Source organism: Ruditapes philippinarum, unplaced genomic scaffold (genome assembly GCF_026571515.1).
Source record: "Ruditapes philippinarum isolate M1 unplaced genomic scaffold, ASM2657151v2 ctg19779_1_1_1_1, whole genome shotgun sequence".
In the NCBI taxonomy this organism is placed as follows: Eukaryota; Metazoa; Mollusca; class Bivalvia; order Venerida; family Veneridae; genus Ruditapes; species Ruditapes philippinarum.
The window spans coordinates 1-12684 of NW_026860962.1; the positions used below are offsets into that span (position 1 = coordinate 1).

The 12684-nt window shown below is 31.0% G+C and overlaps 1 protein-coding gene across 1 annotated transcript; it reads left to right on the forward strand.

Moving 5' to 3' along the window:
• Positions 1–9623: 9623 nt before the first annotated feature.
• Positions 9624–12451, forward strand: LOC132714032 (BRO1 domain-containing protein BROX-like; the record flags this gene model as incomplete). The annotated part of the gene is given in 4 exon segments (XM_060696763.1): positions 9624–9761; positions 10754–10957; positions 11617–11712; positions 12379–12451. Coding segments are annotated over 4 exon segments (474 nt in total), but the record flags the coding sequence as incomplete, so codon positions are not given.
• Between the last annotated feature and the right edge of the window lie 233 nt (positions 12452–12684).

A 12684-nucleotide genomic window follows, 5' to 3' on the forward strand; every position in this document is an offset into this window, starting at 1 on the left:
CCCGGAATTGACTGTCTGTCAAAAGGTAGTTAATTACCAGTTATGTTAACAATATGTTAAGTCAGTGTAATTAGAAGCTATTGTATATTGGACACCAAGGATGCGGAACCATTACAGATCATGTGACTAATGAATACACTATACAGATTATGCAACCGCTACTGGTCAGGAATTAAACAAGGTGTGTCTATAGTCACCATCATCACCATCACCACTGATAAATCAAGTTATATTTAACAGCTTCTAATTCTAGATATTTCATTTAACCGTTTTCAAAAACGTTTGAATTGAGAATATAAGTGATGAACGTCTTTTGAGACCGTCGAGGACCAGAGAGGGTTGATAAGTAGGTCACTCACCTGTCTGTTTCATCAAAACGTTTGAAATTTGTTTTTCAAATTCATGTCTTTATGATACAGACTACAATAATGTTTTCATGTTTACATTCAATTATTTTTCTTATTGCACTTCAATATTCTTTCATATACCCATTTGCAACAACCATATGTGCGTAAGGTGATCCTGCATTTCTAAGTATAGATTACCAATTTATTTAATAAACAAACTTTACAGCGTTGATTAACAAATCATGTACAGTTTACAGATCATATGCTCCTTCATGATGCTACCGAAAACAGGTCAAGTGCTCCTCCATGCCTAACAAATTATTTGCGTACCAATGGTAATGTAAGGAAAGATCTACCAAATCTACATATCTTATTGGGTTGTAGTTTGTATAGTCAAAATATATTGACGTGCCAAAGCTTGATTCTGAGATATTTTCGTTCTGGGGCAGAATCTCGCTTTAACGTCAAAACCAAAAGGAGACCTTTCTGTGGTGAAACGTGGATTTCGATGTTAATGTAAAAATGCAGACAATTTAAACTAAGAATCTATTCAACAATACAATTTTAAGGAATCAACAGCACAAAAAGTGCTAGACTATCAACTTAGAAGAAAGTAAACCACGTTAGTTTCATTTCACCGTCTCGTTTGTGTACCAACGCCGCCATATTGTGATGTTGCTACAGTAATGTAACATGTACGCTAAAAATCGATATTGTTCGGTACCGTGCGTGAATGTTGTCATTTTTTTTTTGCGTGGCAAAAAAAATATGAAAAACTGTTAAACAGTGCTTATTATTCTTTAATGTTGTTATTATTAATTATATTTATTGCTACATTAAAATAAATCGCCAGAAAACTATTTTTTCTAATTGATTGAAATCTTTAAAATGATGCGGAGAAACTTTTAATTTAGACCTCTTTTTTATAAACATGTTTATTAAAGGATAAACAAATACTGTATTTCATTAAAATTTATATTGTCACCACTCTGTAGTATTATCTATGTTAGAATAATTATGTTAGTTACAACTTGCTGCGTATTAAAATCAGCAACTCCTTGCCTAGAAAGTTTTGTTTTCCAAACGTGCATTACGCTATGAAAGATTTTTTGAATTCAAATGGTAAATTCTTGCGTTAATTTTTCATTCCTCAACAGTTTTCAGAAAAGTAAACTCGTTACGCCGAGCGCCCATTTTTCGTTTGTCTGCGTGTACATGTACCATTTATCCTTGTAATAAAAGACTATAATCATAGCATGCCGTAATGGCCTGGATATTTGGGTGTTGTTTAAGCGATGTTCCAGAAAATTTGTTGTTCCGGTATAGAAAATATATTCAACCATGTATTTATTTTTGAAACGTTACGTGTCAACTATTCCACAACGCCGACACCGGTACGCTGACCAATATACACTTCGGAAATGTTGACACTGCGCAGTTCTGTATCTTCCTTACTTAAATTCTTTGTGTCAACTTAAAATTTATAAGATTAAGTTTTAGATAAATTTGATTCATAGATAAGTATTTAAATTGGAGCCGTGATTCCTATCCGGAATCAGTTAAACAATTTTCCATGCTGACATGGTCCAAATTGTAAAGAAAAGTTATTTTTAGTTTGTAATTACATGTATTTATTTTTCAATTTATAATTATAAATATACTTGATGATTCATTTTAAAGACGATAATCTTATGCTTAAATTTCTTTCTATAATTCATTTATGAAAATTGTTTAAACGGTGGTAAGAATTTAAATGTGTTACGGCCACGAGTTTCCTTGGTATATTTTCCCGGCTCTGAATTAACGCAAGATATACCAACTTTTTAAGTTTTGAGTTGTGACATTTAATATTTAGGAACTATTTCCTGGTTTTCTATCTAAATTCACTAGAATGTTAAAAATTATTGAAAAAAAAGAACTGAAGAGGCGCCGTGTTTTCTTGCCGATTTTAAAAGTTCGTTTTCCAAAGCAACAACTTTAATACTTGGGGCAGTAGCAATCTGTATCATATTATTGTTTAATTAAAATGAGTAAACGTGTTGCATAACCCTTAAATTTTATATGATTGGACAAGAATCAAAGAAATCACACTTTGGGTGTGTAGCTCAAAACGCCTTTAAAATCCAAATGAAATGTATATTTGTCAACGTTGGGTGCCACGTTTGAATTTGTCGAAAGATTTTGTAAATGGAGTAAAACGGCGATAATCTCGATGTTTATTTCGGCTGTTGCGTTGTTTATATTGATGTGGAAGTTTAAAATTGACCATCATCATGAAGAATTATATCTTCTGTGTCTGTGGGCCAAAGGATTATGTGAAAATTTGGAAACGGAATAAAATACATGGTGTTTTTGACGGTAGGTGTGCGGATTTTTTCCGGCGAACATTTTTATCTTGTGTATTATTATAGACGTTGAAATATGATTTTTTTTTCAAAACGGCTTATATTAAGTATTCTTATATATATATACATGATCAGTACATGTGCTGGGATTGACAAATATGCATTTCTTTATTTTAAATCGTTTTGAGCTCCACACCCTACACCTCTGTGGCGCAGCGTTTTGTTTATGTAACATTGTAAAATAACCGCCTTGATTCTTCAAATCGCACTTCGCCATGCGTGTATTTTATAAAAGAAAATAATTTCTAAGACGGCATAAAAGTGAAATGTATGGAATAAATCTTTACTGTATACCAACATTATGAAAGTCTTTTGCAAAACAAAAAACAACAAACAAACAAAAAATGAAGCGGGCACCTGTTTCATGAAATAAATTTCCGAGTATTTTTCCCTGTACCACGGTCATTTTAAAACAATTTCATACCTACGTGTGTGTGCGTGTGTGTGTGTTTTTCTTTCTATAATCATCTTCAGAAAGCTTTTTGGAATAAACTAGCAAGAATTATGGACCTGCGTGGATAAGAAAATAATAAAAAAAAATCACATGGAATGTTGTTTCCGCACATACATGTGTAATGTCGGACACCGCGTTTGACATTTATTCGTTTTATACCGCGTTTGACATTTATTCGTTTTATTCTTGATAAAAAATATTTTGAACATTGAAAATATCGTTTAATAGTTAATCAACATTAATATAAATAACAGACTGTCAAATTCCTTAGAATGGGGTCCTCTCGTAGTCGCTAAGGCACTAGGAATCCGTTCGTTGCTCTTTAAACATATAAACCTTGTGTTTCTGCTATTAACATATTCCTATTTTCATCATAATCGTGGGGAAAAATCTATAGTTACCAATAGGTCCCATGTCCTATATTTACTGGGAAAGCTGAACGAAATAATTGTTTTTATAAACTAGAAAATATTTTGTGAGGAGTCCATTTACAGAGTAGCTTTTCTAAAAACTTTAAAAGATAATGATGATTCTGATATTTCTAAGAACGCTCTGACAATAACGAATAAGTTTTGCATCTACCCCAATAAAATAATATTTTCATCCTTTCATAGTTTTTTTTTGCATAAATAAATGTCTTAAATATAACATTAAACTTGATATTTTACTAAGAGTGTTTCGGCGTTTCTCAGTAACGCAGTACCGCATACACACCAGTGTAGTAATCAACAGTGTTTTTGTCACGTGACATAGGCCTTTCTCAAATTATATGCATACTTTACATTCCATCACCAGAGAGAGGCTAACAGGGCATGAATGTAAACAAGTAATGTCTGACCTGATAAGCCCAAGTGTGTTAAACTTACCGGGGAAAAATATTTTTTATTGTTGTGTTCCACTCTGTTATTCCAATTCTAGATATGATTAAACAGTTAATTTTCATAAAATATGTAAGGATGTGAGTTAAATAAAGGAAGGGATTGTGAAAATAAGATGGGATGAATGAGAACATTGCAAGGTAAAGTAAAATTCCATTGTTTTCTTTTTAAACTAAGCTACTTTAGATGTATTACTACTTACATTAATTAATCTGATTTCTCATTGTTTTAAATGTTTCATTTAATTATTAACATAATAAAATGTTTTGTTCATAAATTTCATTTAAATATCACACTTATGATTAATCTAAATCAATACCGTTTTTATACTAAAAAGCAATAACGGTTATTTTGTATACCATTTCAGATCAATATAATTATGACAAGACAATGTTGCTCGTTTTGAAGCATTTCACACAATAAGATTAACGATCATGGACAGCAATTCATATATGTCTGAAGAGAATAGATGTACCCTCTTGGTTCAACTGGAGTAGGAATGAATAGACCAGTAAGATGGACACTAAAGAAGATTTTGCCGATGAAAGGTAGATCACAAGACTTAATTTTCATTTTTGCACATAAATAAAGTTCAGCTACAGTAAAAAAACAACATTATAAGTGCAATTAAAATATAAATTTATATATTCTAAAAATGTCATAATTCTTGTTACCACTTCATAATAAAATGTATATTTTTTTTCAGGAATTCCATTGGTAACAGTGATGAACACAAATTGACAACTGGTATAATTGAATCGCCTTTAATTGTAATATCTCTTCATGGCAGTTGCTGAATAGATGAAAAAGAAACTATCAAACAGTTCAAAGAAGAATTACAGAAAACTAAGGAAGAAAATAAACAGTGATATTGAACTTTTGATACAAACAAATTTTTAAATGATAACAGTTGCATATCTTGTTTATACAGGATTTTCAACATATGTATATTCATTACAGTTTTCAATATTTAAAACATCAGCAAAAAACATAAAGAGCTTTTATTATGAAGCAAGCAAAACAAACAACTTGACTGATAGAAAGAGATATATGTTGCAAGCTGACAAAATGTATTTTTAGCATATTTTAAAAGACCATTTGTTTAGTCTTTTGTGTCTTAATTCCAATAAAATAATTAAAAAGAAATCATCGCATTACTTTGTTTTTAACATTACTTTGTTTTTAACATTGTGCTTTCTTACATACATGTATATGGTACGGGCTGCAGGGAATATGTCAACATGGTAATAACATTTAATATTTTGTCCTCTTATTGCATTATATACTATTGAGTGAATATTTCTCGGAATGTTAAAAGAAGTGCTGAAGCTAGATGCTGTCTTTCCTAATACCCTCTGACTGCAAGGTAATGCACATGTTTTCTGCCCTAAGTAAATGGAATGTCTGGGGTTGGTTAGTCCAGCCAACATCTTCTGGAAGTGCCGTGTACCCAAATGATTTGTTATATATCAGCTAGTACAGGGTTCAACAATATGACCACATTATCAAGTCGGACCAACTGGACAAGTGCAATAAGCTAATCTTCGTCTTAAGATTTGACTGATATTTGCAATTCAATGATTGTAATTTATTATATACTTTTAGTATTTAATACTGTAATTAATTAAAACAGTTGATAATATATAAGTTTTACATCCATTACTAAGCATGTAATGTATTTTTCCATTAGTGTAATGTTAAGATACTGAAAATCAATTGAAATGTATTAGACGGGGATGTGGTGTCATGTCTAAACAAAATTGTTATTTTGATTTGGTAAGGCTGTCTGTAAAAATAACTAGTTACTACACAGTCATCCAGAATTTTTGATTTTCAAATACAAAGTGAATAAAACTTATTGTTTTGTTTTTTATTTCAAATGGCTAAATTTAGGGGAAGTAGGGTACAAAATTCAGCATCCGATTATTTACATCTATTATCAGTTAAATGCTTTATACATTCTTGACCAACATGTGTTTAGGTAAGCAATAAAATACTGATAACACAGATAATGTCTGTGTAAGTTGCAAAGAGTTAACCTGATATTTATACTTGGCACCGAATATTAGAAATTACATGGAATTATCATAAACATTAATTCACTTTTTAGGTGTTGAATACATGTATATCCTTCACTGTATATAGCGTAAAATAAACCTTGTTGTTGATTTATTTATCCCCGGAAGAGATTTTTGTAATGTTAAATATAACTCTCAACAAGTATGTAGTACTATCAGTACTATATCAAGATCTCTAAATCTTTCGGCCATATATTCGTGATATGTTTACATAGAGCAGATACTGGAGCTTGCCCTGTTAGCCTCGTTCTGAGAAATCTATGAATATGTATGAGGTAATATTAAGAAGGGTCTATTAGCGGCGATGTCTTTATTTTGATGGTTCATGTGTTTACTTTTCTATCAAAATCTTTATGTTAGGAATATTTTCACAAATAAAACATGAAATTGATGTAGAAATGAATAATCTTTAAAGGTATCGTAACAAATTTATTCAAATATGAATTCTAATACGATTTTAGACGGTCCAAAGCTTGCGCTCAAAATCCCGGCGCAAATTTCACCACAGAAAAGGTACTTTTTATGTTGTACGTAGAGGCGAGATATTGCCCAGACACGAAAATAGCACAATATCTCGTCGCGCAGTACAATTAGTTGGACTATAGTTTGTACTGCTCTTACTGAATGCAAAAATTATAAAAGTAACTTCGAAAGATTTTTTCTGTCAGACACAAATATTTTACTTTGAAATGTGTTTTACTATTTAAACCATAATAACCAGGTTCCATATAACCTGCTTATACATGTAAATTAAGTCTGAATATTTCAAACTAAAAAAGTAATTGGTCGCGAAAACCAATGCCATTTGAGCATCTCTCTTATTTCAACTGTAAATTGATAAAATTATGGAAAGAAATGGCAAAACAAATGCGATGCAAATAGTTAAATATGATTCAAAGAAAACGAACCCATACGTTACCAATTTATTTGTCAAAATGTGTACTGTAACAAAATATCGTTGAATGATGTAATGTACCACGTGACATCCGGTAGTTAAAGGGGTAGTGATTCACGTGCAAAGATCAAGGAAAGTTGTGGTTGACGATACATATAGCGAGGCTATATATATATATTTCCACGGCTATAATTCTTTAAATATTATAAATATATGTACTGTACAGTAAAATTGTTTTTGGGTTTTCTTTGTTGTAAAGATCAAAGGAAAATCAACTTTACCAAAAAATGTATTATGTCACGACTCACGGGAAATGCTGTGTCACGGATTTATATTACAGTAATATAAATCCGTGGCTGTGTGGAGGGTTGTAAATAAGATCTACTGTACCTATATTCCGTATTTTAATTTGGAATAAACCAATTACAATTGATAGAATTCATGATTACAGGCAATGATTAAGATATTTTGTAAGACAATATGGTCATTTCAATTAAACTGTAAAATTTATTGTAAACGTTTACAACTGAAAATCAAAACAAAAAGGTGTACAGTACAGTAACCGTGGGGGCCTTAACGGGCGACCATCGTTTATGATTGAATATAATCACTGCCCTGGCAGTAAACTTCAGTTAGTTGAAGGTGGCCAGTATATTGGAAGAAGAAGAAGAAGAAGATAAAGAGCACTCAAGCGCACAATTTGTTAGCTTGCATGAATGATCGAATTGAATTGAATTGAATTGATTTGAATTGATTTGATTTGAATTGATTTGAATTGATTTGAATTGATTCGAATGAATGATTGAATGAATGAATGAATGAATGAATGAATGATAAGATAATCTAAGATAATAAGATAAGATAAGATAGGTTAATCAAAGACAGCATAATGCTTAAAACATGAAAAGTACTGGTCGGAGACCATCAACCGGACACTTTTGGAACATTTTTCCATAAAGATTTCATAATTGTTAACCAAGATACCAAAAAATTTGACACAGTTCAGCTAGGTTCTTCTCCTAACTAACAAACTAGTTTGTTTATTTCTGATTGTATTGACACTTATATCTGATGCTCGACAAGGAGGTTATCAAAATTACCTTAATTGTCTACACTACAGTACCATGTGTCCGGACAGATATGTACATGACGTGATTTAATTCAGATAAAAGCTTGGCTGTTTTGATATTTGATTTTTAATATGAAATTCAATATGTCAGCAACAAATGCTGAAGTTTTGGATATTCTATTATTCACTCTGCAAATGATTATAGCTGGTATATGAAGTCAGGAATTGCTTTCTTGACCCCCAAATTTCAATATCAACATTCTTGAAATAGACATTAAAATATTACCATTTACTGAGGTTGAAATAATGATTCAGAGTCAACTCGTCCCCTGGTCAACTCGTCCTCTGGTCAACTCGTCACCTTTTTGGTCAACTCGTCACTTGGACAACTCGTCCCCTGGTCAACTCGTCCCCTATATTTAATTATTATTTGTTTATCATATATTCCATAAATTATTATAGACTGTTAAAATATATGATAAAATGACTGAATTTGACATATTTTGACGCTTTTTGTATGCAAATATTTGAAATAGATAAATACAGAATCCCTAAAGAAATGAAGTTTTTTTTCTAATAATAAGTATATATATGCATAATTCTGATTGAATTACATACAGAAAAAACAACACAAAGACTATCAATAGCAACAACATTTAATGTATAAAAACATGTTTCATATGCAATGATAAAATATCATATAGTATGTCTTTTTTTTGTCAATATTGTGTCATATATTCACTTTCACTTTCATTCACAGTGATATATGAATCCATGAAGGCATTTCTCAAATTCACTACAATTTTGTCTAAGACTTATTTTTTTAATTATGAGAAGTATGACTGCCACCGTGTATACAATCTAAAAATCAAAGAGTTGGACCTAATTTTAGTTTTAATTAACATTAAAAATCCAATTGATTAAACATTAATTGAATGTTTGCAAACTTACCTTTCTTTGTAGTTTTACATCAAAGCTATGCACGTGCGCTTAGATAAAGATCATTAAAATTGTACGAAAAAAAACGTTATTTTATTAATATTTCGATATCAATCAAATTCATTATTAATTTTACATAAAAGAACTATTTAAAGACATTGGTTTACAACATAATAGTGACGAAAAGATCGAAAGTAGGGGACGAGTTGACCATATTAGGGACGAGTTGACTCTTTGAGGACGAGTTGACCAAAAGTAGGGGACGAGTTGACCAAAAAGGTGACGAGTTGACCAGAGGACGAGTTGACCAGGGGACGAGTTGACCGGATTGCGAAATAAATTCATTTACTTAATTTTAAAAGAAACATGCACTTATTGTTGATAAAAAAGTGACTGACAACCACTGAACAAAGAAAATGCTTAATTAAACATTTTCAAGGCCGTCCGGGTTTGGTGGTTGTCCGGTTTTGGTGGTCCCCAACCAGTAGGCTACTATGCCAGTCAGGCATCAATTGAAAATATAGTTCCCCTTTAAATTATTGACCTGAAACATTTGTTGAGTAGTCTCCCTTGGATTGTATGTCAACAAGAGAAAATGGCGTACTGGTTTCACAGAAACCCCTTAAAAGCAACTTCGCCAGTAACATTCGAGCTTGCTGGTGTATCAACGAATGAAGCCACAAGGAAAATATTCAGGTTTATTATCTTAAATCATATCTATCACACAAAAATTCTGTAGACGGGTTTATAATTGAACTTGATAAACCCATTTCAAAATCACCATTTGATTTCTGATTTAAGGATTTTTTTTCTTAAAAAAAAGGGCAATTTTTGAAATATTCTTTATTCAGTATATTATTTGACTTAGATTTTATATGTTGAAATTGTTACTGAATTATTAAATGATCAGGTTGTGGTAATTATAGGACATGTTAATCTTAACTTGTATCACATGCTCATGAATCATTTATGAATTATGTTTCTTTGTATTTTTTGGGACAAGATATTTTTTTGTCCCAGGTTTATTTATGCTGAAAATGGATGGGTGAGGGTGTGAGGCTTATAAGTTAATTAATGAATAACCCACCTTTAAATTAGGCACAGATATCTTAAAGAATTTTTCGAATGAGGTGTTTAAGTTTAAAAAAAGGACTAATTAATAGGCTCGATCCTTATTGAACATTTTCTATATTTACTGCATTCTATAGTCGACTGAACAATAATTCTGAACAATAAAACATAAAAACTGCCTATATAATATAAAAAGACTGCTCCATTCTTTTTATCAATTGAACATTATCAATATTTTTCGAAGGATTTTATAGGTATTTATGAGGGTCAGTGGGGTTATTGCGTGATTACTCAGGTTATGTTTATTATAAAATTGAAAACAAATATGACAAAATATAAAATTATTTTAATTTTAACTGAACAATCCCCATTTACTCTTAGATTGGAATTTGGCATATCATGATAAAATGGGGGCATATGCACCTGATTGATGAAAGATAATGCAACGCTAGTTTCCAATTGAACCATCATATTATGTCCCAGATTCAAATGGTTTAAATAATATGATAAAACATAAATCCATAAATTTGTAAGTGGAGAAAGCAAAATAATTTAATTTTAAAACTGAATCAGTATATGCCATCCATTTATATATATTTTTTCTCTTTTGCTTGAAGTGATATGAGAATACACAGAAACAAACTACTGGAACTACTAACAGATCCAAACCATGACAAAGGAACTCTTGAAAAGACTGCCAATGATTATTTCTCATTGTTAATTGGACTTGTCAGACCATTTGAGGAAGGTGAAACAGAAAATAAACTCAGGACTGCAGTAAAATTTCGATGGACCAACACATTACTTGGAAACACACCTATGTATGTATTATTATTTTATACATTTTGAGAGTTATTGTATGTTTTTTTTTCTATACAAAATGAAATATATGTAGAATTTTTTTTTCAGATAATAATTTGAACCACATTTTTGTTGATTGAATTAAATGATTTGATATTCATTGCCACCTAATCAATTTTGCCAGAATAGAGAAAATGAATTTATTTTGTAATGAAAGATTATTGGCATAAAAATGGATATGAAAATTTTAAATAATACACGTGTTTACTCGGTTGCCAATAAAAAAGTTCTACTTCAGATACTGTAAGGTGTTGTTTTAATTCTAATTTTCTGAATTCTATTAAGAATTGGCAACACAAAATTACACAAGACATTCATGGCAAACAGAACTTAAAGTTTGACTAAGACAAATGGGTCGAAAGATTTCAACAAAGTCAATGTACAAATTCATCATAATGATCAATAAATGTGTAAAACCTCTAAAAACTGGAATCCTCTGAAAACCAAACTTTTAGTCAAGTCCAAGCAGGGTCTGGTTTTCAGAGTTTCAACTATATACAGTATTGGTATTAAGATGTCACAGAGATGCTGTCTCACAGAATTCAATGCTTTTTTCATGACACCTTCTCCAAGAATATACCTTTTGTTTACACTGCTTTATGAATTCTATTAACTTCAGAGAAAAACAAGATGCTATATTTGAGCTTGCATCAATGGCTGTCAACGTGGCATTATGGTACACCAAACATTCGGCTAAATGGGCTGCTAAAGATGAGTAAGTCAATCTATATTTCACCAGTTGTTGTTGTTCACAGAAGGCGGGATAAATTCCAGGAAGAAGATGACTTATCTGAAATAAATTATTTGTTCAACTTTCGAAATATTTTTATAAATTAATTCTATTTAAAGGAAGTTACATTGACAAGTAATCATATATATATTTTAGATATGAAGTAATTTAACATAACTTGGGACATACGGTATTATAGCATTTATATTATGTACCAGACATAATTGAAAATTAAGTCAATCATAGAATAAAATGTGTACTGTTGCTTTTGTATTGTTGTGATATTTTTGTGTTTGCTCGAAGTCATCACTGCTCCTTACATTAAGGTTTGACTACAATTACATCAGTGCTGATTGTAACTGATCATACCTGTATTTCCATTTCTTTTTGTGTGTTTATCAGCATGTTAAAATCTAAGTAAATTTTACATGTATTATTGCTTGATCGTTCTGTATAAACAAAGGTGTGGGGTTTTGTCCACTCTATAAAATTCATTTGTGGGGTTTTGTCCACTCTATAAGATTTTGAGGTGTGGGGTTTTGACATGTGGGGTTTTCCGTCTTCCCATTTTAAGATGTTATTATAGCTTTGATAAATTCAACTTGTATTATATATTTTGACTGCTGTAACATATAGGTTATATTATTTCAGGGTAGATATGGAGGAAGCTAAAGAAGTTCACAAATGTTTACGTACAGCAGGTGGCATTTTTAATTATGTCAAGGTAAATTCCTAGAATAATCAATTTATTTACTTAATTTCTTTTTTCTTTTTTTGTCCCTGGGCAAATAGTAAAATAGTTTCATATAGCTCAAAGAACAATGAGGAAGAACAATAGAGAAGCCAACTAAGTATCCTTTTTTATCATGCAACTACTATGGTAACTGCCCGATAACACTTGCCTGATAATTATTTTTGATATCAGGTCAGTAACCTGATATCAAAAATAAGCCCCGC